General features: G+C 50.1%; 2 protein-coding genes across 2 annotated transcripts; both read left to right on the forward strand.

Annotated features, from left to right (window-relative positions):
- Positions 1–7,813: 7,813 nt before the first annotated feature.
- Eps8l3 (EPS8 like 3) lies at positions 7,814–21,873 on the forward strand. Its single transcript, XM_042054135.1, has 20 exons — positions 7,814–7,844; positions 7,983–8,047; positions 9,540–9,698; positions 9,965–10,114; positions 10,304–10,359; positions 10,743–10,844; positions 10,917–10,957; positions 11,051–11,169; positions 11,377–11,497; positions 11,579–11,640; positions 11,834–11,908; positions 12,235–12,383; positions 16,901–16,982; positions 17,195–17,229; positions 17,725–17,908; positions 18,071–18,199; positions 18,478–18,551; positions 19,009–19,141; positions 19,970–20,176; positions 21,514–21,873. The coding sequence occupies exons 1-20, from the start codon at positions 7,814–7,816 to the stop codon at positions 21,871–21,873; spliced, it is 2,334 nt and encodes a 777-aa protein (XP_041910069.1).
- On the forward strand, positions 21,788–24,856 carry Gstm3 (glutathione S-transferase mu 3). The gene is made up of 8 exons (XM_038311112.1): positions 21,788–21,931; positions 22,299–22,374; positions 22,681–22,745; positions 23,335–23,416; positions 23,499–23,599; positions 24,137–24,232; positions 24,322–24,432; positions 24,660–24,856. The coding sequence occupies exons 1-8, from the start codon at positions 21,884–21,886 to the stop codon at positions 24,756–24,758; spliced, it is 678 nt and encodes a 225-aa protein (XP_038167040.1). The 5' UTR covers positions 21,788–21,883; the 3' UTR covers positions 24,759–24,856.
- The last annotated feature ends 3,095 nt before the right edge of the window (positions 24,857–27,951 follow it).

Here is a 27,951-nt window from a genome sequence, read left to right on the forward strand (position 1 = left end):
TCCAGCCCCAGGGGAGATAGATTAGGACCATTTCAGAAGAACCCTGAGTTATACAGTTCTGGACCAACATTTCCTAAATTGAACATGACTCCAGGCCAAGTTGAGCAGAACCAATCTGACCTCAACTGTACTGCCTAGTTTTATGTCAGCTTGACACAAACTAGAGTCACCAGAGAGGAGGGAACGTCAAAGCGTCAATTGAGAAAATGCCTCCTTCAGATCAGGCTGTAGACGACTCTGTAGGTTATTTTCTTAATTAGTGATCAGTGGGGGAGGGCCCAGCCCATTGTGGGTGGTGCCATCCCCGGGCTGGTGCTCCTAGGGTCTACAAGAAAGCAGGCTGAGCAAGCCATGATGAGCAAGCCAGTAAGCAGCACCCTTGCATGGCCTCCGCACCCGCTCCTGCCTCCAGGTTCCTGCCGTGTTTGGGTTCCAGTGTTGACTTCCTTGATGATGAACAGATAAGGAAGAGTAAGCCAAATAAACTTCTCCTCCCCAACCTTTTGGTCACAGTGTTTCACCACAGCAATAAAAACCCTAAGATACCAATGTTTGGGTAATAAATGACTCAGCTGTGAGGTGAAGATGGAGATGTCAAGACTTTTACCACAGTCCACTCTCCTGTTACCATCTGCCAGCCCAGGTGGACAGTCAATGCCTTTTTAAAAAGATTTTATTTATTTATAAAATCCATTTTATAAGATTTATTTATCTTACTCAGGTGTTTCTCTGAATGTATGTCTGTGCACTCCATGCAAGCATGGTGCCCTCAGAGGGTGCTGGGTATCGAACCCAGGTCCTCTGGAAGAACTCGCAGTGCTCTTAACCACTGGGCCATCTTCAGCTCCAGTCAGTGCTTTTGGCAGAAGTTGTTTCCAGGTCCCTGAAACTAACTAAGGCAAATGTCACTACCACAACCCCCATGACAGAGGCACTGTCTACAGCCATGCCAGGGAGAAACAGAATGCAGTTCTCAGCAGTGTGACCATTAGCAAAATTAGTGGGTTTTTATTAGGTATTTTCTGGGTTTTGTTTTGCTCTCATTTGTTTGTTTGAAATGGTATTTTTTCTTTTTTAGAAAAAATTACATTTTTACAGTGTGTGTATGTATGTGTGTGTTTGTATGTGTGTGTTTGTGTGTGTATGTGTATGTGTGTATGTGTATATGTGTGTATATGAGTGTTTGTATGTGTGTGTTTGTGTGTATGTGTGTATATGTGTGTTTGTGTGTGTATGTGTGTGTTTGTGTGTATGTATGTGTTTATGTGTATGTATGTGTGTGTGTGTGTCTGTGTATGTGTGTGTATATGTATGTGTGTTTGTGTGTGTATGTATGTGTATATATATATATATATATGTGTGTGTATGTATGTGTGTGTGTGTATGTATGTATGTGTGTGTATGCTCATGTATATGGGAGCTGTGGAGGCCAGAGAACAATGTACAGGAATCAACTCTCTCACCATTCAGGTTCTAGGGATTGAACTCAGGCCATGGGTACCCACTGAGACCTGGTGTTTTGGGGTTGCTGTATTGTGCACATCCCCTCTCAGTCTTGTCCCTGGAGAGCCAAGGGATTGGTAGATGGAAGTGAGCTCCATTGAGATGAGCCTGACTGCTTTGCTCAGTCGTCTCCCAAACTCCTGCACCGTTCCAAGTCTACACCCAGTTCCTCAGGCTGACGCCCCCACCCTCTAGTCCACCACAGCACATCTGTCTCCCATGTGTCTGCGTCCCGTCTCCGTCTCCACTGCCCACCTATCGTCCAGGTCCCAGCTGCTCACGGGTTTCCCTGGTCTCCCTCCCAACCCACCCCCATCACAACACATCATCCCCAGCCCAGGCAGAGAAAGGTAAAGACTATAAAATCGATCAGAGCATGCCACTCCTCCACTTCAGAGTCCTCTGACTCCTGCCAGGCCGATGGGCCCTGTGTTCTGGCCGCTGCCTACCAGTGCCGGCTGCCACTCCCATTACCGGGTCTACAACAGCCCTGGCTTCATTCCTAACCACACGACCTTTGCCTAGCTGATCCCCTTCTCTGGCTCTTGCCCACTCCTTTGTCTCATGAAACTCAACTCCCTCTTCCCAGAGTTCTTCTCTGAGGTCACCCACCCCAGCCACTTCCCAAACTCCCCACCCTCAAGGGTCTCCTCCATGCTCCCTCCCCACCTTCTTGCCTTCCTACACTTAGCTAGACCCTGGTTATTATCAAATAATGTGTGAATTTGCCTCTTCTACCTCAGAAACATTCAGGAACCTCACCTCTCCTGCCCACTCCTTTGTTTGCTCAGAGAAGTAACTTGCCCCTGCCCCATCCCCCCACCTGTAGTAAAGAGATCTTTCCCCCAGAGTCCTTGGAGTTCTCCACCTCTGAGCAGAGCCTGTTTTGGCACTTTTAAAGGACCCAGGTTTGCTTCTCTGAAAGCTAGGATGGCTCAGAGGGGGCTCCTTAGTCCCTTTATTCTAAAAACTACGTGCATGCAGAGTTCCCCAAAATGGCAAGGCCTTCCAGGGCTACATAGGAAGTCGCCTCAAGAATCTACTCACTAATAAGTGATGAAGACATACACATACCCCATCATCTGTCACTGCATGCACACAAACACACAGAGAGAGAGAGAGAGAGAGAGAGAGAGAGAGAGAGAGAGAGAGAGAGAGATAGACAGACAGACAGACAGACAGACAGACAGAAGACAGACAGAGAGACAGAGAGACAGAGAGAGAGAGACAGAGAGACAGAAAGAGGGGTAGGAAAGGGGAGGGAGGGGGAAGGGGAGAAGGAAAGAGAGAGAGGAAAGGGGGATGGAGGGAGGGGAGAGGTTGGGTTGTAATCACAGCCAGCTTCTCACCAAGCATTTCACCTCTCCATCCCAAAGAACCGGTATAGCCTCTACCTGACATTCCCTTCCCACTCCCTCTTGACTGAACTGCTATCTGGCTTGAAGGGTTGACCCCATCCTCTCCTCCTTAGAGTGTCTTTCTGATGCACTGAAACAAAGCATGGCCATTGGTGCCTTCTCTTCTCATCTGGGTCTTCACAGAGGCTCAGAGATGGGGACATGGCCCTTGATGTGAGACAGGCAGTCACAGAATGGCACATGCAGCAGGTATCTGGGAGCCAAGGGCCATTCCTAAGAGCTGAAATACAGCAGGCGGTTCCGTCAGAGAGAGCACTTGATCAGATGCTGAGCCGTGACTCAAATGGGATTACAAGATGTCCTCAAAGTGAAGGGTAAAGTGCAAGGGCCAGCGGGAGGTGGGAGATAAGGCTCAGTGACAGCAAGAGCCTGGACTTCAAGAAGGGCCTCCCCTGCTGCAGTGGGAGTGGGGCTTCATCCTCACACCGAAGTGGTTTGGGTTCGAAAATGGATAATCTGATTCCCTCTTGAGGAAGAGCCTCCATCCACAGCCAAGGGGGAGGAGGGTTAAGAAGAACAAGGGTGGATGCAAGGTTTCAAGTTAGGGGACTGTTGTCGTCAGAGGCAGAAAATCTGACAGGAGCTGAAGGGGACAGTCACAGAGTGGGAAAGGAGAGATGGTCCACCAGGCGTGGAGGCAGGACCCACACAAGAGGTAATGGGACTGATGTAGGCACCGAGGAGGACTAAGCAGTGACGTCAGACCCCGCCCGCATCCCAGGGCATACAGAAGTGGGAATACGGTGGAGGAGGTTGAGATGTTTGTGATGAACTCGAGGTACATCCTGAGGTGGCTGTGACCCTCCCAGTGTGTTCTAGCACCTGGCACAGTGTGTGGCAGGAAGCGGAGGAATAAAAGAATCAATGGAAGAATAAAGTGAGGTCCCCAGGCTCTGTAGCCTCACAATTTCAAGGAGATGCTCCCTGAGTTCTGCTTCCTTCCCACCCAAGCCCCAGCTCCTCATCCCACAGCCAGGATTGCTTGGTACCTAGAGCTTTCCTCCTGAAGAAGTCCTATTATCCATCCCTACGGGTGAGTGACCTGGCCTCTCTGTGCTTCATAATGTCTCCTCCCTCTGCGGCCTATTCTAGCCAATTTCTACAATGCCTGACACGAAAAAGTCCCAGTCCTGGACTCTAACCTTCCCAGGCTCCTGTCCGATGAAATCTGAAGTGTTAAGGACACCCAAAGGATCCCATGGAGTTCACAATGCTGAGAGTGCCTGGTGACACTCACTCATCCTTCTCTGCCCAAAGATGTCAGCCAGGTCTCTGTTATGGGTTGAGTCTGCCCAACCCTGTCCCCAGGTCTCCTATGGGAATCCCTGATGTGATCACAGTGACTTGCAGAGAGGCCGACAGGAAGGGTCTGGTCTGAGCTGGAAAGAATGAGGACCTGGCTGGCCACCCACGCCAGGGCTGAGAACAGAATAAGACTGTGGCCTTTCTGGAGCTACACCTGGGAAGGCAATGAAAAACAGGCTCTTCAAACCTGAAAGGGGTCCATGTGGCTGAGACCCAGAGAACCAAAGGTCCAGGGAGGTCTAGAGGGTCAGTTCACACAAAATCATGGCTAGGCGCTGATGCAGCAGGCGGTTTCACCTCTACATCCCAGAAAGTGGCTGCCTAATGGACTTTCCTGGAGTCCCACACCAATTCAGGTGGAAAGAGATTCCTCCCTGGGTCTGACCCCTGAACCCCTGGATGGGGAAGTCCCTTGGGACGGTGTAGGATGCGTCGTGGGGAACAGGCCAGCATATTTCAGGAGGTCTTGGGGAAGCCAAGGACAGAGTTCTGACTGCAGACTACAGTACTATGCTCCAAAGAAATCTCCAGCACAGATCCTAATCCCAGCAGGGCCTGAGGCAGAGGCCCAGGAGGCTCGGCTCTCATGTCACCTTCCCTGTCCATTCCCCGTTCTTCTCCGTCTGCCTTAGTCCTTCGATGTCTGTTTATTGCTGTCTCCTACACTGAGCTGTGAGTTCTCAGAAGGCAAGGGGGTATCACAGGAGGTTTTTAAATAAAGCAACTTGCAGGATCCAGGCAGCTTCTTGAGTAGTGACAGAAGGTGGCCTTACTGAAGGCATCCACTAGGGCCTGGGGCATGGGACAGGGTGAGGAAAGAAAGAATGAGGAACAAGGGTGACCAGAGGGGAGGGCCCCTCCTGGGTGACAGGGGACGGAAGATAGACATGACCAGGATGAGCCCTGAGAGAAGTCTCAGCCCTGTGTGTCATGCCCAAGTGGCCTGGGCCCCACCCTGTCTTCTCTGACAGGCAATGTCCCATTCACGGGCACGACCTGGGTACATACAATCACATGCCCGTGGGTGCAGTACGTCAACATAAAACAAGCATGCCAATCCAAAGCTTTTCATGAGCCTCTGGTCCATCTGAGGCCTTCCCCTCACACAGAAAACAGACTCATGAGACATTTTGTTTGTGACCCTAGTGCCTCATGCTAACCCAGGGCCCCAGAAGAGGTATGGGAAAAGCGGGGAGATGAGGAGCCACACCCAAGGCCAGAGGTCAACAAGGAGGAAGCTTGGGAAGCAGGGGTCTCTGGTCAAGCTCTGACACCTGTCACCACTGACACTTCCTCAGGTCCACTTTCAGTGCTGGGTGGTTGGCGGCCTGGGAGGCCTCCCCACCCTCCAGAGTCCAAAGACCACAGGTGTGGCTTCTTCAAAGCCTGCTTCCTCACAGGCCACCTGATCACCAGTAGGTCTCTGCCTGAGGCAGCTGGCAGAGAGGCCAAACGGTTCTCCCGCCAACGGCACTGGACGACTGGCTCAATCATCAGCCTCCTGGGGGACCAGACATCCGGCTACACTGGTACTCAGGTAAGAGTCAATTTCCAGGGGATAGCAAGGATGGGAGAGCTTGGGGCCAATGTGGGTACACTTGTGGTTTCCCAGGGTTGGGGTATCTGGCAGCCTCGTCTCAGGTTTAGGAGGAAAGACTAGCCCCAGGAATTTCTGGCTGGAGACCAGAAAGAGCAAGGGGCTCCAGAAGTCTTCCCCTGGGATCAGTCATGTAGACACCCGTACCTCGTTCTATACACCTACACAAGGGAAAGCAAAGGCCAATGCCTGCCGCTAAAGGGGCCAGGCAGGGCAAACAGCACCTCAGGGTCTTTAGCAGTAGCTGTTGAACTACCTGTCAGCTCACAGGAACCCTTGGCGACATAAAGGAATCATATTGTGTGAAAGAGCAGGCAGGGCTGAGCAGAGCAGGGCTCTTTTTTCTTCCATTTAGAAGCAGGAATTGAATGCCACAGGCCAGGGAGGTGAAGGGGGCAGAGGGAAGGGTCAGGCTTCCAGCACTTGCTCTGATCTAGGAAAGGGGTTCTCCCCAACCCCAGTGGGGAGGGGGGGGACGGAGACCCGCTGCCTCCTCTGTTCCCATGACGCCCGCTGGCGAATTGTTTTTTCCATCTGTGAGTCACCGTAACAGATCCCCGTCATTTTCATAACAGTCCAATAACAGGTATGGGCACTTCCGTACACTTTGGCCGGGGATATGCAACTGACATGCCCCAGGCAGGTGAATGCATGGGGATTCACAAAATCACTACGAATGCGAATGCGTACAAATCACTCATTCCCTCGACTCCTGCATACACCTGACACATACAAATTCATGGCATTTAACTCCACTCCGTTTCAAAAGATGTTTCTGCGTCCCCTCTATGGTCCATCGAGTGACAGGAACACATTTGTAAGGCAGACACCATTTCCCTATTAAATAGTCACTGTGCCCTAGCCTGCTGTCCTCCTCTGAGAAGTGGGGGTAATGGCTCCGACTCTGGCGTTGTTTTTTTGTTTTTGTTGTTGTTGGGTTTTTTGTTTGTTTGTTTTTTGTTTTTTGAGACAGGGTTTCTCTGTAGCTTTGGAGCCTGTCCTGGAACTAGCTCTTGTAGACCAGGCTGGCCTCGAACTCACAGAGATCTGCCTGCCTCTGCCTCCTGAGTGATGGGATTAAAGGTGTGCGCCACCACCGCCCAGCTTCTGGAGATGTTTTGAGTACTTGCTGGGTCACTGAAGGCAAAATCCTTAGAGTGGTGCTCGCCATTTGGTGCTGTATAAGTACGGTGGGATACGTGGTGGCGGAGACTAGATGAGGTAGGGTCCGGAGGGGCTTGGCAGCAGGCTCAGAGTGCCGCGGGGCTACTGTGACCACTCCCGTTGTTAGAGAGGAATGGGCAGTGTTGAAAATAGCATTTGGGAACGCTCTGGGCAGGGGGTGGTTAAAGAAGGTTTTAGCAGCCAGATGACTGTGAGCTGGATTTACAGAGTTGGAGAGGGGGTACCTGGGGAGAATCTGGAACACGAGGAGTGGCGGTCAGGAACCAGGTGAGTGTAGGTCCCGGCAAGTTCCACACAACACCCCCTCCCACATATGTCTGTCTGTCTGTCTTCTATCTATCTCTGTATCTGAGAGGTGGCAGGGAGGGAGAGAGAGAGTCTCACACTTAAATACATTCTTACTGGCATGGTCATTAGAGGGACCTTCCCCCCTGTTTGCAGAATTAAAGCAGGCTTGGACAAGAGGCTAGCTATGGCAGGCAGAGCAAGTGAGCCCTCTGCCCTCCCCACAGAAGCGATTCATTCGTGGCATCTTTCACATTTAGTCTTGGAGTAAGATCCGAATCCAGATTCAAATTATGGGAGGCCATTCATGTTGTGTCCCCTGACCTCGACGCTTTCTCCCCTGGACCATGACCTCCAAGCCTAACAAGACAGGCTTCTTGGGCAGGGTATTAGATGCAGAAGATTGTGAGTAGGTCCCAGGTCAGAGCAGCAGCACCTGGGCCTTTTATTTCTGTTCCTAAGTCTAACGACTGTCCCTGGTTCACTGTGACTCTAGGAAGCTGTCCTCATCAGTGTCGACATGTCACGGCCTAGCAGCAGAGCCATCTACTGTAAGCTTTCTGCCTCCCCTACCCTGCTCAGCTCCCCTCTGGGCCAAGCTCCCCAAACCCCATCTTCTCCACTGCCCCTGCAATTGCCCAAGCCTAACCTCGCTTCTGCTGCCCCTGCCCTTGACTCTGTACCCACAGTGCACCGGAAGGAGTATTCCCAGAGCATAGCCTCAGAACCTACCCTCCTACAGCACAGGGTGGAGGTGAGTACCTCTGGGCCCCAGGCAGTTTCTGAGCAAAGCTACGAGTTCCGGAGTGTCTTGCCTTGCCAGAACATAGACACACCTGACCCTGACACGACGGCTCAGCCTGACCGAACTCTGTGCTGTCAGACTCAGAAAGCCTGAAGCCTGAACACCTGCCAAGTTCAGGGGAGTAGAAAGCGGTCCCAGGGTGAGGAGAGCAGGCCCGGCTGGAGGTGGTGGGCGTGGATACTGGGTCCCTGGACAGAAGTGACAAATAGTCAAGACCCATAGAAAGCCATCCTACCAACCCTTTCGTTTTCCAACCCACCTCCTGTACTTTGTTCAGGATTGCTTATGGCTGTGGGGAAGAAGGTATGAGGCAGCCGTAAGGAATAGTGTCACAGAGAGGGAGAGTTGGCTTGTACTCCCAGGCCAGCCTGAGCCACTGCAATGGAGTCTCTGGCCCCACCCAAATGGATAGCTGGCACTCTGAGATCTGGTCATTTGAATTGGCTTTTAAACTTCAAGGATGTGGTCAGAGAGCTTGCTCAACTAGGGACATGGAAGTAGCCACAGTGCACCAGAGGGGGCACAGGACTCACCCCCACCCCGGCAGCATCAGGTACTAAGAGACAAGTGGGACACCTAGAGTGCAGTAGAGAAGGGGTTCCCCAGGCATTGTTCAGAGTGAGGCTCTGTAGCGTGAGGCTGGGAACTGGCTTCACTGAGGCCCTTCAGGCAAGAGCAAGAGGAGGTACATTCAAGGCGACTGGCCGTAGGCTCTGCTGAGGTCCTGGCGGTGTAGATGCAGTGAGAGGACCGCACCAGGGCAGGAGGGAGGATGAAGGGTCCAGGGGCAGGAGGTAGAGGGCTTCTCTCCAGCGAAAGACTGGAGAAAGTGGTGGATAACTCAGGAGAGCAACATTGGGCTGAGGGAGGCGAGGGATGTCTAGAGGAGGGTGACCCAGGGAGAAGCTGCCAAACAATGGGACCAGCAGAAGGCAAGGACCTGGGAGCCAGCCATGGCTAGAGCTCTCTCTGTGCAAGACTCAGAAAGAGGATCTTCCTGAGAGTCCCGAAACACTGGGTTGGCACAGCTGGAAAGACATCTGGGTATGGGCAAGAGTCAGGGGTCAGACGTGTGAGGTCAGCAAGTGGGAGGGGGGCAACCTGAGAACAATGGTTCCTAAATGCAGTGAAGGGAACCAGAAAGGTCCTATAGCCCACACAGAGGAACATGAATGACTGTTGGATGATTGGAACCCAACCCACGCCCCACCCAGTCACCTTAATGTTTCCTTTGGAGTCCCAGAACCCCTTAGCTCTAGACCTGGAAGCCTTGCCAAGAAGTCAACTTCTCGAGGCTCTTGCTTTATTGAAAAGCATGACCTCCCCACAGGGGGAGCCAAAGACATACCTTCCTCCTCCCCTTCCTTTTCCCCTGCCTGCTGCCATCTGGGATCCTCTCTCCAAACCTTCTCCCAACGCCAGTCTCTTCCTGTCCCCTTAGCATCTGATGACATGTAAGCTGGGGACACAGAGAGTCCGGGAACCGAAGGATGCCCTACGGAAGCTTCAGGAGATGGATGCGCAGGGGCGAGTGTGGAGCCAAGACCTGCTCCTGCAGGTCAGAGATGGCTGGCTCCAGCTGCTGGACATTGAGACTAAGGTCAGCCTTCTCGACAAACCCAGCTGTGGGCCCTGGCTAACCTAGGATGCTAGAGAGCAAGCTCTGGGCTCTCCACCTGCCCCTCAGTGCCTCTCCACGTTCAATACACATCCCACACCAGGGAGAGGCAGGACAAGGTCCGGGGACAGAGGCGTAAGAATTGGGGCAGAGACTCTACCCAGCCCACCAGAGAACGGCGATGGCCTTTTCACAGTCTCAGGGGCTCTCCGTGACCTCCCCACATTTGGCCTTTCCGCGTGTCTTAGGAGAACCTGGATTCTTACCGCCTGGACAACATCAAGGCCATGGATGTAGCGCTCAACACCTGCTCCTACAACTCCATCCTATCAGTCACTGTGCAGGAGTCTGGCCTGCCAGGCACCAGCACTTTGCTCTTCCAATGCCAGGAAATAGGGGTGAGTGACCGGGTAGAGTGGCCAGAGGTGGAGTTTGGTGACCATCACACACACACATACGCACACACACACACGCACACTCACACACACACTCACTCACACTCACACACACTCTCACATGCACACTCACACACACGCGCACTCACACACATGCACACTCACACACATAATGACTGCTGCTTCCTCCAGGCAGAGCAACTGAGGACAAGCCTGCAGAAGGCCCTGGATGAAGAACTAGAAGAAAGGTAGGCTGCTTCTGCCCAGCAACATCCAGGGCGTCCTAGCTCAGGCCTGAGGGCCATATCCTGGCTACACGTGGAGAATTCATGATTCTGGGACCTAACAAACACATGCCAAGGACTAATAAAGGCTTAGTCCAATGAAGGGTGTTGGGAATGTATTGAGTGTGTTGGATACTGTGCCCAGAAGCTGTTAGAGAACCCAGGGAGGCCCAGGAACCAGGCAGGTGAAACATGGTAGCGTCAGGGAAGGCTCAAGTAGAGACTACGGAACAGGAGTAGGGCTCCTAGAGACAGAGGGTGGTGCCATGGACCCTGGGGCAGAAGTGTGGGCTTAGGTATCTGTCTCAAGAACTTTATCAAAGTTGTATCTTTTCCCATGCCCTCAGCAGACCTCGATATGGAGTCCTTCATCCAGGTCAGGACAGATGGAAGGGGTATTCTCCGGAAAGGTCGTTCCCTATACAACAGGCACCCCCTCTGGAGCAGAGGTACTCTCCAGAACGGAGGTCCCCTCCAGACCAGAGGTACTCTCCAGAACGGAGGTCCCCTCCAGAGCAGAGGTTTCCTCCAGAACAACCACACCACATGACCTCAGAACGAAGTAAGTTTGTGTCCGAAGGCAAGTGGAAGAAAAGGTTTGGATCAAGTCAAAGAAGTTCTAGGGTCATGGTCCCCACCCCCTCATCCATTGCAGGCATCCCACTATCCCCAAGGTCCCTGGCACACTACCCAAGTGCCCGAGAACCAAGTGACTTCACTCTGCCTCCTCCCCCAAGGCGTGCCCCATCTCCTGAGGACCTGGAGATGGATGAGGTAACTGAAGGTGGTTGGAGGGTTGCTAGGGCTTCCTGGGCTTGGGAGAAGGGAGGACCAATTCTCAGGAACCCAGATGCCCAGGATAGACAGGGCAGGGCTGGGATTGAGGCTGGGACTTCTGGTGGGATGATAGCAGGGCCAGGGCGGAGAGTTTCTGGGTTTTCATGACTGTCTACTCAAGGCCATGTGTTGTTGGGGGTCCAGGAGGTGCTGAACCATCTCCTGGCTGACATTGAGCTGTTCACTGGAAGGCTGAAGGAGGCCAAGGCAAAGGACAGTCGTAAGAAGAGAAAACTTGGAAGGAAAAAGAAGAAGGCTCAAAACAGTAAGCACTTCATGCCAAGGGAGAGGAGCAGGAGTGTCTTGGCAGGACCTGGAAACCTCACCTTTATTCCTTCTCCCACAGAGATAACACCAGCAGAGTACATTGACTGTTTCCAAAAGATCAAGTTTAGCTTCAACCTCCTGGTTAGTGGCTCTGACCAGCTCTGGTCCCTCCTCCCCTAACTCCCCCTCTCTCTGATGTCAGTCACCTAAACCCTTCCCTGCTCCAGCTTCTCCTTCCCTGGGGACTTTTGAAGGGTGCAACATACTTATGGGGGGCTGGGGTTCTGGCGAAGGGAAATGCTGGATGGAAACCAACATTGAGCTGTGTCTTCAGGGGAAGCTGGCCTTAAGGCTGCAGGAAACAAGTGCCCCTGAGTTCGTGAACCTCCTCTTCCAAACCCTGAAATTCGTGAGTGGAGGGCAGATGGGGTGGCAAAGGGGACAAGGTAAAGCCAAGGAGGAGCAGAGGAAGGAACAGAGGCAGAGGGAACTGTGGGACCTGCCCTTTATTCAACATGCATCTTCATGCCAGAATACCACTCAAGACAAAACCCCCCAGCAGACCTGAGGGGCTGGCAACAAAGTCAAGGACACCAGTATTTGGGGGGACAGGCAGGAAGTGGGGGACAGACAGGAAGCGGGGGGGCGGACAGACACTAAGCGAGGAGACAGAGCTGAGGGGTCTTTGGACAATTCCTACTCCCTTCTGAACCTCTCTTTCCACTGCTCCTCCAGATCCTGGAACAGTGCCCTGAGGATGACCTTACAGCTAAAGTGATCTCACCCCTCCTCACCCCCAAAGCCATAAACCTGATACAGTCCTGTGTAAGCCCACCCGAGAATACTCTCTGGAAGTCTCTAGGCACAGCCTGGACCACCAGCCGGTAAGTGAAGACAACGGGTGTGGAGGAACCAAAGCAGGACAGGATGTGTTGCCTGGTGGTATGCTATCATAAACCAGAGACATACCGAGAATGGGGGGGGTGGACTCTACACAGAGTTCCCAACTTTTTTACTAAACACTGCCTTTAATTTAAGAATCTTAAGAATTTAAGAATGTCTGACAAAAGAGATGTCACAGATGTAACATCCAAAAGTTGACTCAGCAAGCTTCAGTTTAAGAGAAGCCAAGATGCTGTGGCTGAAGGGGTAGGCATAGGGCCAGTTAGAGAACTTGGGGATTGGGAAGGAAATTCACTTGGAAACCTGGACTAACATGTCCCAGGAATAGTCTACAGAGGCCACACACCTGGGTCCCCAGCTAAGAGGTCCCAACTATGGGATAGATCAGTTTCAGAGTGTCAGGTAGCTACAATGAGAGGCCTGTGAGGGATCCACTGGGAGCCCCTGACCTTGCTTCCTCAAGTGTGGTTGGTAGCAGAAGGTAGGGCTCTGAGAAGCAGAAGGAAAGTAGGAAGAAGGCAAAAAGGAATCATGTGACACATGCCTTTAAGTCCAGCACTTGGGAAACTGGAGGCAGAGGCAGGTGGACCTCTGTGAGTTCAAGGCTAACCTGGTCTACAAAGTGAGTTCTAGGACAGCTAGGGCAACACAGAAAAACCCTGTCCAGAGAGAGAGAGCGAGAGGAGAAAGAGAGGAGAGGGGGGGGGAGGGGAGAGAGAGGGGGGGGGGGAGAGAGAGAGAGGAGAGAGAGAGGAGAGAGAGAGAGGAGAGAGAGAGATATCTAAAAAAGAGAACACAAAGAGCAGAGGTAACCAAAATAAGAAGAAAATATCAAAAACCCAGAGCTATCAGCAGGGAAACAAGTCATTTGAGAGTCTGGGGCTTGGGAAGGAAACTCCCACACATTTGCCTAAAGAGCAGTTCTTTTCAATTCAGGCCCATGTGAAGTTTTGTCCAGTTTGCTTAAAGACATGAATTCGTTTCAGTACTTATTTTGTTGGTAGAATATACATAACACGATAATGTACAGATGTCAGTATATAATTCAGTAGCATTAAGTATATATTGGTACTGTGCCCCAACACCACTCTGTAACTTTAGAACTTCCTCACCCCAAACAGAAAGGCTATATCTGGAAAGGAATAATTCCCCATCTCCCCCTGGCTTCCTTTGCTCTATGCCCATATCAGTTTCCCTATTCTGGGCACTTCACATGGTTCATCCTTTTGTGGCCAGCTGATTTTTATCAGTATGTCCTCAAAATTCATCCATGTTGTAGCATGTGTCAGAATTTCCTCCCTTTTGTGGTGGACTAATATTCCCTCGTATGGACAAGTCGTATTTTGTTGATCCTTTATTCATCAATGGACATTTGGACTGTCAAAGCCGAAAGGATCTGTTTTAGGTGGTTTGTCTAGCCACTCAGAGGAAGGGATTTATAAAGTCTGGACCTCTTCTAACATCTTAGACACCGGCTCCTGTAGCTGCACTGGGCTCACGTCACCCATGGGGACAGCTTTGATGTGGAGTACTAGCAAGAGAGGAGAGCAGGGTCTGCTTGCCCTCAGCTAGCTCTTGTGACTTATATTAATTAACCCATTTATATTAATCTATGTTCTGCCACGGGGCGTTACCTCATCTCCATACTGCCCATCCTGCTTCCTCTGTGTCGAGCTGGCAACTCTTTATGTGCCTAGATTTCTTCTCCTCTTCCTCTCTCTCCCTGGAAATCCCACCTATCCTCTCCTGCCTAGCTATTGGCCATTCATCTTTTTATTATACCAACTGCAGTAACACATCTTCACATAGTGTACAAATATTCCACAACATTAGGCCTATCATTTTATGCTTCAAAACCCAGTCTTACTTAAAATTTTTGAGAAATAGTCTGTAACGTGCCTGCCGCACACGCCTGAGGACCCGAGTTTGAATCCCCAGCTCTCATATAAAGGCCAAGCATGGCAGCATCCTGTAACCCCAGTGTGAGAGTTAGGGTAGACAAAGGAGGGTCCCTGGAATGAGACAGCCAGCCTAGCTGAAGAGAAGCACACCAGGTTAAATTGGAGGTGGAGATGGCATCAACCTCTGCCCTCCATACGCACAAACATACACATTCACATGTGCACGCCCCACACCAAGGTGAGGATATACACCCCCCCACACACATAAATACACACACACACACACACACACACACACACACACATGCAGGCATGCATGCACACACATTTGCAACATGGAAGACTTGGTCAGCAGATATAAATTTAGCAATATCCATGAAGAAGCAGAACAATCCCAGTATTAATAAAATGGCACAGATTTGATGAATAATCCATCAAGTCAGATATGCCATAAAAGGATCCCTAATTTCTTAAAATAACTAGAAGTGAATAGATTAACATGAAAGAAATACAGAAAATAAAAGACATGCAAAAGTCCTTAGAAGAGCAAAATTTCTGTCCAATTACATTTTAGACAAAATGACCCAAAGTTGTAAGTAACACTAAACAGTCTGGTGATCCAGGATGATGGGGAACAGTCTCTGGACTTGGAGAACAGATGATCAGGATCACCCCATCCCCTGGTAGAGACCAAGCATGGGGCCTTGAGCATGTCATGTCAGGCAAGCACTCCCCCACTCAGCTGGAAAACACATCTCTAGCCTGATAATCAGGACTTTCAGTGGACCAGTTTCAGTCCAGTTAGGGGCAGAGGCTGCAACCAGAGGTAAGGAAGTATAGGCAAGGCATGAACGCACATTCCCTGGAGGCATGGTAAAGAGACAGTCAGGACCATAGCCATAACCAAAGGAAGTTGTAACCTGGTCAACAGAAGACTCAAGCATGTTTCTAGGGCACAGAGAAAATACCACTGATGAAGAATTTACTCCTCCTGAATAAGCATGTATTAGCTCTGCCTATGCTGCCGCCCCGTGATAGGAAAACAGCCCCACCCCCAGCCAGAAAGTGCAGCACGGTAAGAAACAGGCCTGTGTGAATCGTGTACCTTCGAGTGAAAGAGGCTGTACTAACTTTAGAGGGTACTTTTCTTGCTGCCCCAGTGAGGCAAGGAGAGGAACTTTGAGAGGCGAGTGAGCATTCTCAGGCAGATAAACCTGGAGTCTAGAAATGGTGTGGTCCTGGGCTGTGGGCAAGGGGGAGGTGAGAGGCAAGTAGGAGCCCATCCTGGCATGAGGCAGAGCAGCCCCACTGCAATGTGTCTTCTATGATGAAATTTCTTCATGCTGCTTAGCCAGAAGGACAGAGAGCTGCTGTGGGGACACTGCAAACAGGTTAGAAAAATACTGAACGAACCAGCCGAGGGGCACAGACCTGTAATCTCAGCTACCCTGGAGGCTGAGGCTGGAGGATTACAAATTCAAGGTCAGCAAGAGCTACACAGTGCTTGCACAGCTCAGTGAACACTGTCTCAAAAATAAAAGTGTTTTAAAAAGGGGTGGGACAGAGACAGTGGCAGCATGCACAGAGCCTGCACAGGTCTGGGCCAGATGAGGTCCCAGTGCTGAGAGGGGAAGTGGACATGAGCCTCCATCTGTAACCTAGAAGCTGTCTCCCATTGATAACTGTTCACAAATGAAAAATTATTTTTCCCTAATGGAGTCTCATTGGGTATACAAACTACTCTGAAGGCCAGGCTCCAGGCCAAGTAGTAGTAACACAAAATGAAATTAATGGCATTTTTTGAAGGTTAATTGTCACATAATACTTTGTAAGGGTTCTTCTTCTTCTTCTTCCTCTTCCTCTTCTCCTCTTCCTCCTCCTCCTCTTCTCTCCTCCTCCTCTTCTTTTACCTTACAGGTGTTATGTCCACTTTTGTGTTTTTATGGGTTGTCTCTATGTGTGCACATGTGTGTCACTACATCTATATGTGCTTCCAGAGCCTTTTCTTTGGCTCTTTTTCTTCCATTTGTTTATCTCCTATTCTGTTTTACCTCATTTTATTTCATTTTTTTAGATGCCTGTTTGTATTCCAGTGAGAGAGAAAAAGAAAGGATGTGGATTTGGTTGCTTGGGGAGTGGGGAAGGATCTAGGAGGGGTTGGGGGAGAAGAAACCATAATCAGAACGTATTTTATTTTAAAAAAAAAAATCTATTTTAAATATAAATAAATAAAAGAGGGTAGGGTTGCTCTTTGAAAGTCCCCAAAGGGGTCTCCGAGCCCCAATACTCTAGATCACACCACTTTAATTCTAAACTTTAATGAGGGTGACAGAGCGTCCCCTGTGTTCCCAGGGAGGTGACACAGCTGTACCTTTGGGACCAAGGTGAAGAGGCTGCCCCCAGATACTTAACACTGTTAGTCCTGTTCCTGCTTAGCCACTTGCTCCTTTGTGGGTTCTCCAGAGCCTGTCATAAGCATACACTCACCATGTCCCATTAGCCACAGATCCCTGAGGCTAGGCCTTCTCATCACCGCCTCCCCACATCCCACAGCCTGGCACACAGTGGTCTTAGACCCAGCTTTGTTCTCCCCTCAGGGCTGACTGGACAGGCGATGAACCACCACCCTACCGACCCACATTCTCCGATGGCTGGCAGATTCCAGAGCCCTACTTCATGGTAAGGGTTGCTTAGCACGGAGATCTACACAAAGCTCTTCCAGTCCAGATCAAAACCACACGACAACTAAGGGGTGGATGGTATGGGTACCTGATGCGGAGGCAGACAATGGACAAGAGGCAGGTGTTGCAGGCCTGTGATGTTGGGCAGCCCTCCTCGCCACTCTACCGGGTACCTCCTGTTCTAACCCACTCTGGTTTTGTTTCTTACAGGAACCCCTAAGAAACCAGGATTCTATTTCCTTCCGGTATGTCACAGGTTTAGTGGATGCTCACAGTCACAGGGAGGGAGGTAGAGAGCAGAGCCTTCATACCCATGGATCATTACATCCCAGAGACCATTTGTACTTAACTCTTAGCTGGATATGGACATGTGGGATGATGTCTCTCCTCTACCTTGGGTTAAAAAAAGTTTCTTATCTCCCAGTCTCTGAATTCTTCTTGTAGTCTCTGAGTACCCAAAGCTCAGGTATAAAGTGCTCAGAGCAGAATCAAGATCCAGAAAGCCCCACTTCTAGAAATGTTCTCAGAGAGAAATGACATTTCAGAGCCCTCCCCCACTCCTGTCTGCAAAACCTTGTAACTGAATCCACACCTAACACTAGTGCCATCAAATCCTATGGAAACCCCAAAAAGTCATCAACAAACCGTAACTAGGAGCTATCTGGAGCTCTGCTGGCTGGGCCAAGGGCACAGTTCCCTTCTGTCAAGCCATCCCGACTCTGTCTCTCGCCTCGACTCAGAGGTTCTAGGATGAGGAGCAGCCTACACTTCCCTCAGGATGAGCCATACAACCATAGCGAGGACTCAAACCTCCCATCCTCCAGTCCCATACCTTCCGACTCCATCCTGAAAATGCAAGTCCTGTATGAGTTTGAAGCAAGGAATGCACGGGAACTGACTGTGGCCGAGGGGGAGATTCTGGAGGTGAGGCCTATGCTTGAAGCCAGAAAAAAGAGGTGGTTGGTGGGAGGTCCAGCTCGCCTGGAGTGGGTGGCTTACAGAGAGAAAAGGAAAGTGGGAAAGACCAGGGAAGGACAAAGCCTTGGGGACAGAGGTTCTGGTGGCTGATGTGGCAATTCTCGGCAGGTCCTGGACCAGAGCAAGCGTTGGTGGCTGGTGAAAAATGAAGCAGGACGGACCGGTTACATTCCCAGCAACATCCTGGAGCCCCTGCCTGCTGGAGGCCCTAGAAGCCACAGACAACCATCCTTTAGGGTACCACTCAGCTTAGGAAGCCCTGAGTCCTGAGGGAGGATGAGGTGACAAACGGAGATGGTCATAGTTTAATTGCATTGCTATCACTGCATGCTTCCTGGGTTCATGCAAGTTCATGGTAGGGTCTGAACAAAAATTAAGTCAGGGTCCCTGCCAAACCAGAAAACCAGAAGGTAAGAAAAGTAGCTTGATGGATCTCAGTAGAAAATGGATGCAATATGGGAGGCTGTGCACGGCTGAAAGGGATGACCTCTGACTTCATGTATCCTTCATTCTAGGCTCCAATGCTTCGTCTTAGCTCAAAGCCCGATGAAGTCACAGCTTGGCTACAAGCAGAGAACTTCTCCACCATGTGAGTGCCCAGTCTCATGGAGGGGGGGTAAGGGGAGAGCCTCGTAAAGCACTCAAGTGAGAACCGCAGGGCCCTTCCCCCTCAGGGACCTTGACACGCAACCTAGCTTTCATTGTGCGTGATGATTCCATCTCAGGCTTTCTTTGCTCAGCGAAAGAGAACAGGAGAAGGCTGCTTGTCTGAGCCCAGGGTAGGGCAACACATATAGTGAGAGAGCAGGAGTCAAGGATAGTAAATTCTGGAAGAACCTGGCCTGTCACTTTCACCACCCCTCCCTTCCAGATCATTCTCTTCTAAAGTGCTGTGTCCTCAAACCTAGGAGTTCTGTAACTGACTTATTCCTGCACCTGCAAGATACCTAATTTCTGTAACCCCCAACTTGCCTTCTCTACACAAATACTGAGGCCAAGCATTCTTCCACCCCAACTCTGATGGATTTTACTGTTGTTATTTACAGCACCGTAAGGACCCTGGGGTCCCTGATGGGGAACCAGCTACTTCACATGAGACCCGGGGAGCTGCAGATGCTCTGTCCACAGGAGGCCCCACGGATCCAGGCCCGGCTGGATGCTGTTAGAAGGATGCTGGGGGTGAGGTCCTGACTCCCGCCCAGAGGTTTTATATCCTCTCAGGCTGAGAAAGGGACAACTGGGAACACTGGGTGTGGGATATTCCTCTGGGGACTCAGCTTCTCCACTCAGGTGTCTAGAAGCTCGAATCATATTGGTGGTGGTATGACCTCTGGGGATCCCTCACTTGGAGCCAGCTGCAACTGAATTATTTTCTTCCTTTAGATGAGTCATTAGGTATCAGCTCAAATACCTCCAAGACCAAAGACCTCTCATATCCAAGATGTTTGGTACCCAGTTAGAGCCCTCAGAAGTCCTCTTTCAGTGTGTGGCAAACTGCATATCCCAGATCACACAGCAAAGAAGATGAACAGGCCCAGACTTTGAGGCAAATGGTACCCTTGTTGGTTGGAACTCCTCTCCGGTTACTATTTATTTTACCCCTATCCTGAGCTTGGCATACTTATTCCTAATCTCTTGTTCTTACTCCTTTCCAATAAAAAAAGCATCTTTAAGCCTGTTATATGTCTCTCCCTTGCCGTTTGTTCTGGGCCTGATGGGAACCAAAGGGAGGAAACAGGGAGCCAGGATACTGGGTATGAAGCAGCCACAACCCTACAACCTCTACTGGTCAGACTGAGCTAAAGAGAGAACTTACTGCAACCTGGAGCTGAGCATCAGCCTCTGGGGACTGTGGTCCATTCTCTTTCTCCTCTCTAAACAAACTCCCAAATGAGGCAGTGCTCATCATTGCTATCCTCCGATGAACATGGCTCCCAGTCTAACCCAAAGCTCCTGGTACAGCTGAAGGCATGGCACTCACGGCAGCAGAGAAGCTGCTGCTGACAGGTGTGGGCTCTGCTCACGTTGGCTGGTGATCCAGAGGAGCGTGAAGAGGTGAGGTACCTACCACACGCTCTTCCTGGGAACTTCCACTTCAACTACTGTTTGTTAGATGGGTCAATCATGAGCTTCCTCCCACCTGTTTATTTACTGGCAGAACACAGGCATATTACCTGGGAGGGGAAAGTCCTCAGGTCCACTGTGCAAACTCAGGCAAGTCAGTCCACCCTCTGGACCTCTGTCCTCAGGTTAAGTGTGTATTTGGGTTGTATGTGGCATCTCCTGTCTTTCAGTGTAAGACCTAGTTTACTTAGGTCTCAAAACTCACGAAATGAACTCTTCTCCACAGAAGAGAAGCTATGCTTTCGTTGATATACTCTAAGGGTAAGGTTTGATGTTCGCGTGGATTTAAGATCCCCTTGTAGGATCTTAAGATGGTCCAGGAAATCATTTTTGGCTGAATTTATCCAAGCCCGCAACATCATCCAGAGCAGAGTACCTTATTTTTCAGATGGTCTCTATCAATTCCCTCAACTTCCCTGGCCTCATGAGAGCATCTCTTGTAGTTAGGAACACAAACTAGAAAAGCAAAATCTTAAAGAAAGAGGAAGAGGAGGAGGAGGAAGAGGAGAAGAGGAAGAGGAAGAGAAAGAGGAGGAAGAGGAGGAAGAGGAGGAAGAGGAGGAGGAAGAGGAGAAGAGGAAGAGGAAGAGGAAGAAGAGGAGAAAAGGCCTTCAGAGTCTTATCAAGGGCAAACTTAATCAGAAAGTTAAGGTCTTAAAATGGGAAGAGATACTAACCCATTGGCCTTGGCTTCTAAGAGCTAAAAACCAGGGAAAACCTAGTGTTCCCCTGACTTCATATTAAAGATGATGGCAAGATGAGAGGCTATACAACTAGCCAAGCACAGTGGAACCAGCAAAAGTATTAGACCATCCTCAACCTGAATCCTGGATCACCGGGGAAACTTGATTGGCTTACTCATCTTCTCTAGGCCTCCACTCCTTTTTCCAGAAAATAGGCAGAACACCGCCTGCACAAAGCCTGAATTGGACTATATTAACTACAAGTGAATCACCCAGACCATTGCCTGGCACGCTGGGATGCTCTATACACGGGGATGCGATTTAGTCTAGTGCTTCAGCTTAGTTTGTCAATGGCTTTTGTTTTCTTGGGGAGATTATAAAGTCACGTGTCTCTATTCTGACTTCTTTTTTAGTACAACATCTTTTTACAAAGTCTGAAGCTTGATTCAGCTAAACTATGGGGAAGTATGATTTCCTACCACCCAGGTTCGAGGAGTAAATGTTGGGAGCCCTGGATAGCTGTGCTGTGGAAGGTGAGCAGAACAACTCTGGACTCCCCTAAACCCCTCCTCCACAATAGCCCACAAATCTCGCCAGAACTGACAGAGCCACTGTGTATCTTGGACAGAGGCTATTTCTACCCCCAAAGTACTTTAGGTATTGCCTTATACCCAAATCATTTCCTACCTCACAATTTTATGTGTCTGCGTGATTTATTAGTTCTTGTTGTGTTTTCCTTCTTAGCCCTTCACATGTCCCTCCAAAGGAGCCAAAGACAGCGGTCCCCTTGTGGTCAGAATTCCGAGTCCCGCTGACCAATGCCAGCTCATTATGCGGCATGACTCTCACGCTCCCCTGGTAACTAGGGTCCAGGTCCCCACTGCCGGGGTGTGGATGCATCAGCAGCCGGGTAGAAAGCTCGCACCACAAGCTTTCAGGCGCCGCAGCTGCGCGTGCGCGCCCGTGGCCCCCGCGACCACGCGAAAGGCGGGTGGAGCACGGGGCGAGGAAGGAGGAGCCAGTCCGATCACATTGGCCCCGCCCACAGCGTCCAGTATAAAGTTGGGCGCCCTCAAGTCTTCGCATATCCTCGCAGGGGCTTAGATCTTCCAACATGTCGTCTAAATCGTCTATGGTTCTGGGTTACTGGGATATCCGCGGGGTGAGTGGCTCCTCGCCAGCCCTGCTGCTGGGACAGATACAGGCGGTGTCGGTGGGTTGCAGCCAGTTCGGAGGGGGCCTCCCAGCTGTGACCAGGGTCGGCTGAACTGCCCTCGGAGGCCTACCTCCGGCTAGCCTGTGGGGTCCCCAGGCCCGTGGGGAGAGGAGGATACCGGACATTTCGGGGCCAGAGCGAAGGGGCTGCTTAACAACAACTTCCCCCACGACACGATACAGGGACTTCGCAGCGCGTTGGGCTGGGGACGTTGAAGGGCGGGGGGAGGGGGGGGCTTGGGAGCGAGTGGCAACCGCGCAGGCGCGCTGACCGGGGTCCTTCTCCATCCCCCTCGCCCCCCACCTACTTTTAGCTGGCTCATGCCATCCGCATGCTCCTGGAGTATACTGATACCTGCTATGAGGAGAAACGGTACACGTGTGGAGAAGGTAATGTCTGTGGGTGCCGGTGGCCCCCTGCCCTGGGCCAGGGTGGCCCTCCAGTTGTCTTTCACCCAGGGAGGAACACTACACCGAGGTTGTATTTGTATGGGTCCCCTGCTCCAGTCAACTGGGAACTGTGCCAAGAGAAGCTCAGTCATGGGGTTCTCTCTTGCTGTCCAATCAAATCTTAATACGTAGGCTGTAGAAACCCAAGCGTTAGGTTTGGGGGATTGGGAACTTTTGAGGTATCAGGACTAAGTCATTTCTCGGCTTGGCTGGTAAGGGAGTCGGGTTCCACTTTTTCTCTTCCAGCTCCTGACTATGATAGGAGCCAATGGCTGGACGTGAAATTCAAGCTAGATCTGGATTTTCCTAACGTAGGTGGCTTTGGAGGAGTGGGCAGAAGGGAAGGCCACCTGGCTATCAGTCTTTTTACTTCCGTCTCTGGTTTGGGAGAATCTAGAATAGAGGCTCTTCAGATGGAGAGAATGGATAGAATTCGAAAGCCATTGAACAGGGGGAGAGCAACTTTTAACTCCCACTAACGACTGTCAAACACATTTTTCTCTCTCAAAAAGACAGGCTATAAGAGACATTAGTTACTAGCCCAGGGGTGTGACTTTGTCACTGATAGAAATCTCAATGTGTCCCAGTATCTTCTTAAGTGTCAGGGTTGTTAAATGCTCTTTAATGTATCCATAAACACACTACTCTTAGTTTTTTACTTTAAAATATAAAAAAAGCTTGTTTATAAAAAGCATTCTGAGAAAGTCGACATGCCATGCATACATTCACACTGACACACAGAATTCAGCATGCTTGTCTAGAATCAGGTGGGGACCGAGTGCTAGCTATTTTCTTTCTCCTAGCTTCTGTTATCTCATGTTTACTGCCTTGCAAGTCTGTTCCGGAAGGGTGGGAGAGGCAAGACCAACCTAGGTTTACTAAGTCCCGGTTTCCTTCCAGCTGCCCTACCTTGTGGATGGGAAGAACAAGATCACTCAGAGTAACGCCATCCTGCGCTACATCGCGCGCAAGCACAACATGTGTGAGTGGCCCAGCGCTGATGGAGAGAGACGAGGCCCAAGGTGGGTAATGCAGAGGGTGACTTTTTGCCGTCTGACTTACAGGTGGGGACACTGAAGAAGAGAAGATAAGAGTGGACATCATGGAGAACCAGATAATGGACTTCCGCATGCAGCTGGTTCGGCTCTGCTACAATTCTGACCACGTGAGTGAGTTGCGTTACCGGTAATCAGCTGTGCTGCCTTTCAGGCAAACGTGCTACGAATTGCTCTGCTCCCCTCTGTGGTTACCATCTTTTCATCGACCCAGTCCATAAGGATTGGAAACAGATTTTATGTTTTGTTTTGTTTTGTTGTGTAATCCCGGCATTAGTGTCTCTTCCTTTCCAAAGAAGCTCCCCGTCCTGCCTCCTCCAAGTGAAGGCGGTAAGAAGCTGCTTAGAGAAGGGTCTGCTGTGTCCATCACTGGGCCAGGCTCTGACTACAGCTGTCAGCTATTCTCTCTCTCTCTCTCTCTTTCTCCTCTCTCTCTCTCTCTCTCTCTCTCTCTCTGTGTGTGTGTGTGTGTGTGTGTGTGAGAGAGAGAGAGAGAGAGAGAGAGAGAGAGAGAGAGAGAGAGAGAGAGAGAACGAACAATGTGTGCAGAGTCCAAAGACAGCATTAATGTGGACCTGGGAATCAAACTCTGGTCACCCCCGTCGAACCATTGTATCCATCCAAGAACATCATTGTTCTTTCCCTAGGAAAACCTGAAGCCTCAGTACTTGGAACAGCTCCCTGCACAGCTGAAGCAATTCTCCTTGTTCCTGGGGAAGTTCTCATGGTTTGCAGGGGAAAAGGTAGGAAGGAGGCACAGGAGAGGAGCCCGCCTGTCTCTGCGGGTTCTGGTTCATTCCTCAGGCCTCACATCTCATTGTTCTTCTCCTAGCTCACCTTTGTGGACTTCCTCACCTATGATGTCCTGGACCAGAACCGGATGTTTGAGCCCAAGTGCCTGGATGAGTTCCCAAATCTGAAGGCTTTCATGTGCCGCTTTGAGGTGATGTCTATGTCCCTTTCTCTCACAGAAGCAGCACAGGCTCCCTACACCCTGCAGGCCCCATTGTACTTCTGCCTAAAGGAGTCAGTAGGCACCTCTAGGTTGCTAAGCAACAGCTGAAAGAACTAGGTGTAGGCAGGCAGCATATGTGAATGCCACTGTTTCTCGGTGTGGGTCTGCTGGCCTGGCCTAGAATCCTAATGAGGCCCGGTATGCTGTTCCTTCAGGCTTTGGAGAAAATTGCTGCGTTGCTGCAGTGTGACCGCTTCTTCAAGATTCCAATCAACAACAAAATGGCCAAGTGGGGCAACAAGTGCATATGCTGAGCCAGGGACGCTGCTGCTGATGCTCACTTGGTTCCGTTCCATCCCGAGGGCCTGCGTTCTGTCTCTTCTGCTCTTTCTAATAAACAGCAGTTACATTAGCTGGTGTCTGGGTGGATTTCTTGTAGGGGTAAAGACAAAAGGAGGAGAGGTAAGGGGATGATAAGAATGACATTCCCTTACTTCCCAGCTGAGTTCAAGGGCAAGATGTTTTCCCCAAGCCGGAGTGGACACTGGAAATAGAGGCGTTGCCCCGTGTCAGGTGGAAGCTGCTTTAAACAGACATGGAGCTCTTATGGAGCCAGGAAGATAATCAAGTAAAAGTGTGTGGTGCTGATAGACGCAACAGAACTGAAACTCACAAATGGCCTATGTTGGGCACGGGAGAGCGTTTAATGTGACAAAGGTGGCATTTTAAACTGTGGGCTTGTCAGTAGAATTGGAACAGTCGGTTACTAATTAAAAATTAGCCCTAAACCTCATGCTAGGTGATGGACACAGCTGGTGAACCTGAGGATTGATACAGGCACCTGAGAAATAGTCCATCAGTCTTTAAATTCTAATCCTATCCCGTGGCCCAACCGTTCTTCCCCTGTGAGCTCACTGAAAATGTGTATACGCCAAGAGGTAAATTGTATCATGTAAGAACAGGTAGATGCCACATAAATGCCCAGCAGTGCTAGGGAATAACGTGTGGCGTAAAGGAGAATGAAAGGTGGATGTGGTGGCAAACACTCATAATGCCAGTGTTAGGGAGGCAGGGACAAGCAGATGCCTGCCCAAAGTCTAACCAAGTAATGGGTTCCTGACTAGGGAGAAAGATGGATGGCTTCCTGAGGTCCAGCTTCCATATGTGAGCACACGCATGCATGTACAGTGGAGTGCACACAGAGGGACTATAGGAGTCAACATGGAAGGATCCTCAAGGTACTTGTTGAGTCCCCAAACTAGTTTGCAAATAAGGAGGTACAGCACATCTCTTTAATGATTTAAAAGCATCCATTTTCCCACAGACACATTTAAGCGAAGGCCTAAGAGCGTAGAGGGACGTGACCAGGCTGACCAGGAGGCTTACCTCAGGCAAAGCTAAAATGACCCAGTTTCCAGAGTAGGACTTAAAGGCGATTTCCGAGATAAGCTAAGAATACCCTTTTAAATTTTGAGAATGTGTTCGTGCATAACTAGTTTTAAGTAAAGGAAGCAAAACTTAGAATTGACTCCTATAGAAACTGAATCGGCATTACTCTCCGTTTCAGAACACAATTTTTATGAAGCTTTTCACTCCTCAGAGAATGACCTGGAGATCAGACACCAAAGAGCTCACCAGTAAGGGACACAGTTGAATGGCCTGAAACCCAGTGCCATCTGGAGGGCCTCCTCAGAAGGAACAGTGGAGATGCAAGATCTTAGGCTCGTGGCTCAGCGGCCACTCTTCAGAATTCCTGCCAGCAGTAGTTAGGTGTTGAGGTCAATGTCTGGGCTGTGGGACATGAATTTCCCATGTATGAAGGTGCGGTGTGCCCTGCTAAGCCTTCAGGGATTTGACAAAGATGGAGAGGCTTAGGGCACTGCTGTAACCAGATGGACAAGATGACTAGAAAACAAATAGCAATACGCTATTTATTGCTGCCTATCAATATTACAAATTTATCAGCCCAATATAGCGCATGCCTCCTGGACCGTGGTTTCTGAAGGGCCAGGGTCTGGCCTCAGCTTTACTGAGATTAAGCTCAGTTCTCATGAAAGCTGTATTTAAGGTAAGTGAGGGTCATGATCACATCTCAAGGCCCGACTGGATGAGGATCTGCTTCCGAGCTTATGATGTTGATAGAATTCAATTTCTGCTGCCCTGCTAGACAAGAGACCTCAGTTTCTTGATGGGTGACAGCTAGAGGCCACCTTCTCTTCCTTGTAAACGAGACCTTGCCAAAATATGGCTACCAAAGTCAGTAAAAGAATCTCCTGGGAAGAGAGATGTAATCGTGTGTAACACAACCATGGCACTTACGTGCCGTGTCTCTGTCCTGTTAACAGTTGGAACACTGAATGGCCTCCGAAAGCCAATGTTAAAGGCTCGTCCTTCAGCTGATGGTGCTTCTGGAGGGTGGTAGACCCTTTAAGAAAAGGGGTTCATGGGGGAAAGTGGGACTCTGGTTCCTTCTGTTTCTCCCTACCTGTCTTCCTTCCTTCCTGTCTCTTTCCCCTCCCAGCCTCTTGTCTCTTGTTTACGGACTGCCACAGGTTAAGAGGCAGACACATGCTCTCATTGCTAGGAACTGTGCTACTGCAGCTCCAAAGCAACAGGGCCAGGGATTGCAGTTTCTGACATTCTGAGTCAGAATAAATCCTTCCCCCCTTTAAAGCCAATTTATCCCGGGTATTTGTCACAGTGGCAGAAAATTGACACGCAATTGGAAGGAAATCAGCCACTTGAGGGGAGGGCAGTACACAGGGACATAAATTGGGGATGTAGAAGCCATCTCAGAGTTTACTCATGGCAAGGCAGAAGGCAAGGAAATAGAAAAATTAGCCTTCCCATCTTCTACTATAAATTCTAAGGAGACATAAGAAAGCATACAACACACTTCATTTACAGATGACTATGAATTCCAGATATTCAGATTATGAATAAATCATATCTATTTTTTTCTGGGCATTATATTGATGGTCATTTATATGGTCCAAAAAGCAGTGAGCACTTCCAAAGGAAGAGAGGTGGGTCTCCAGTCCCTAGTCAGTCTTGAACTCTTAATTCTAACACAGTCCAAGAAAATAATGCTGTACCAACGGCCCCCTTTTGGTTGGTTCCAGTGAAGATAGCCTATCATCTCAGAAAGACAGAGGGGTGCAAATACTGATAAATTAGTGATGAGTTTATGTGAGCCGCCTCAATAGGTAAAAAGGCCTTATCAATGCCTTCGGTTTGCTGGAGCAGTTCCCCGAAAGTATTAGGGAGGTTGGCTGGTTTTGTTGTTGAAGCTTTAGCATCTAGCTTAAAGCATTTCCCAATCAAATGGAAACCAGCTTACGTGATTAAAAGACAATTCATGGTAGAGCTGGTTCCTGTTGCAGTGGGCGGAGCAGGGACACTGATACCCTAGGTCTGGATCTGCCTGGAAAGCCAGCTTAAGAGGGCTTATGAGAACACCTGGCCTCTATATGGAAATTACACATTCCTGTTTCTTTACTTTGGGAC

The sequence above is a fragment of the Arvicola amphibius genome, chromosome 14 (assembly GCF_903992535.2).
Source record: "Arvicola amphibius chromosome 14, mArvAmp1.2, whole genome shotgun sequence".
Classification (NCBI taxonomy): domain Eukaryota; kingdom Metazoa; phylum Chordata; class Mammalia; order Rodentia; family Cricetidae; genus Arvicola; species Arvicola amphibius.

What these genes read in the sequence shown, in the direction of transcription:
- Eps8l3 (XM_042054135.1), top strand. Translation starts at nt 7,814, where the DNA reads ATGTCACGGCCTAGCAGCAGAGCCATCTACT. An exon ending in TTCCAGAGCCCTACTTCATG is followed by an intron (nt 16,983 to 17,194) that starts GTAAGGGTTGCT and finishes TGTTTCTTACAG; the next exon opens with GAACCCCTAAGAAACCAGGA. An exon ending in ACAGACAACCATCCTTTAGG is followed by an intron (nt 18,200 to 18,477) that starts GTACCACTCAGC and finishes CCTTCATTCTAG; the next exon opens with GCTCCAATGCTTCGTCTTAG.
- Gstm3 (XM_038311112.1), top strand. Translation starts at nt 21,884, where the DNA reads ATGTCGTCTAAATCGTCTATGGTTCTGGGTTACTGGGATATCCGCGGG. An exon ending in TAGATCTGGATTTTCCTAAC is followed by an intron (nt 22,746 to 23,334) that starts GTAGGTGGCTTT and finishes GTTTCCTTCCAG; the next exon opens with CTGCCCTACCTTGTGGATGG. An exon ending in CATGGTTTGCAGGGGAAAAG is followed by an intron (nt 24,233 to 24,321) that starts GTAGGAAGGAGG and finishes TTCTTCTCCTAG; the next exon opens with CTCACCTTTGTGGACTTCCT.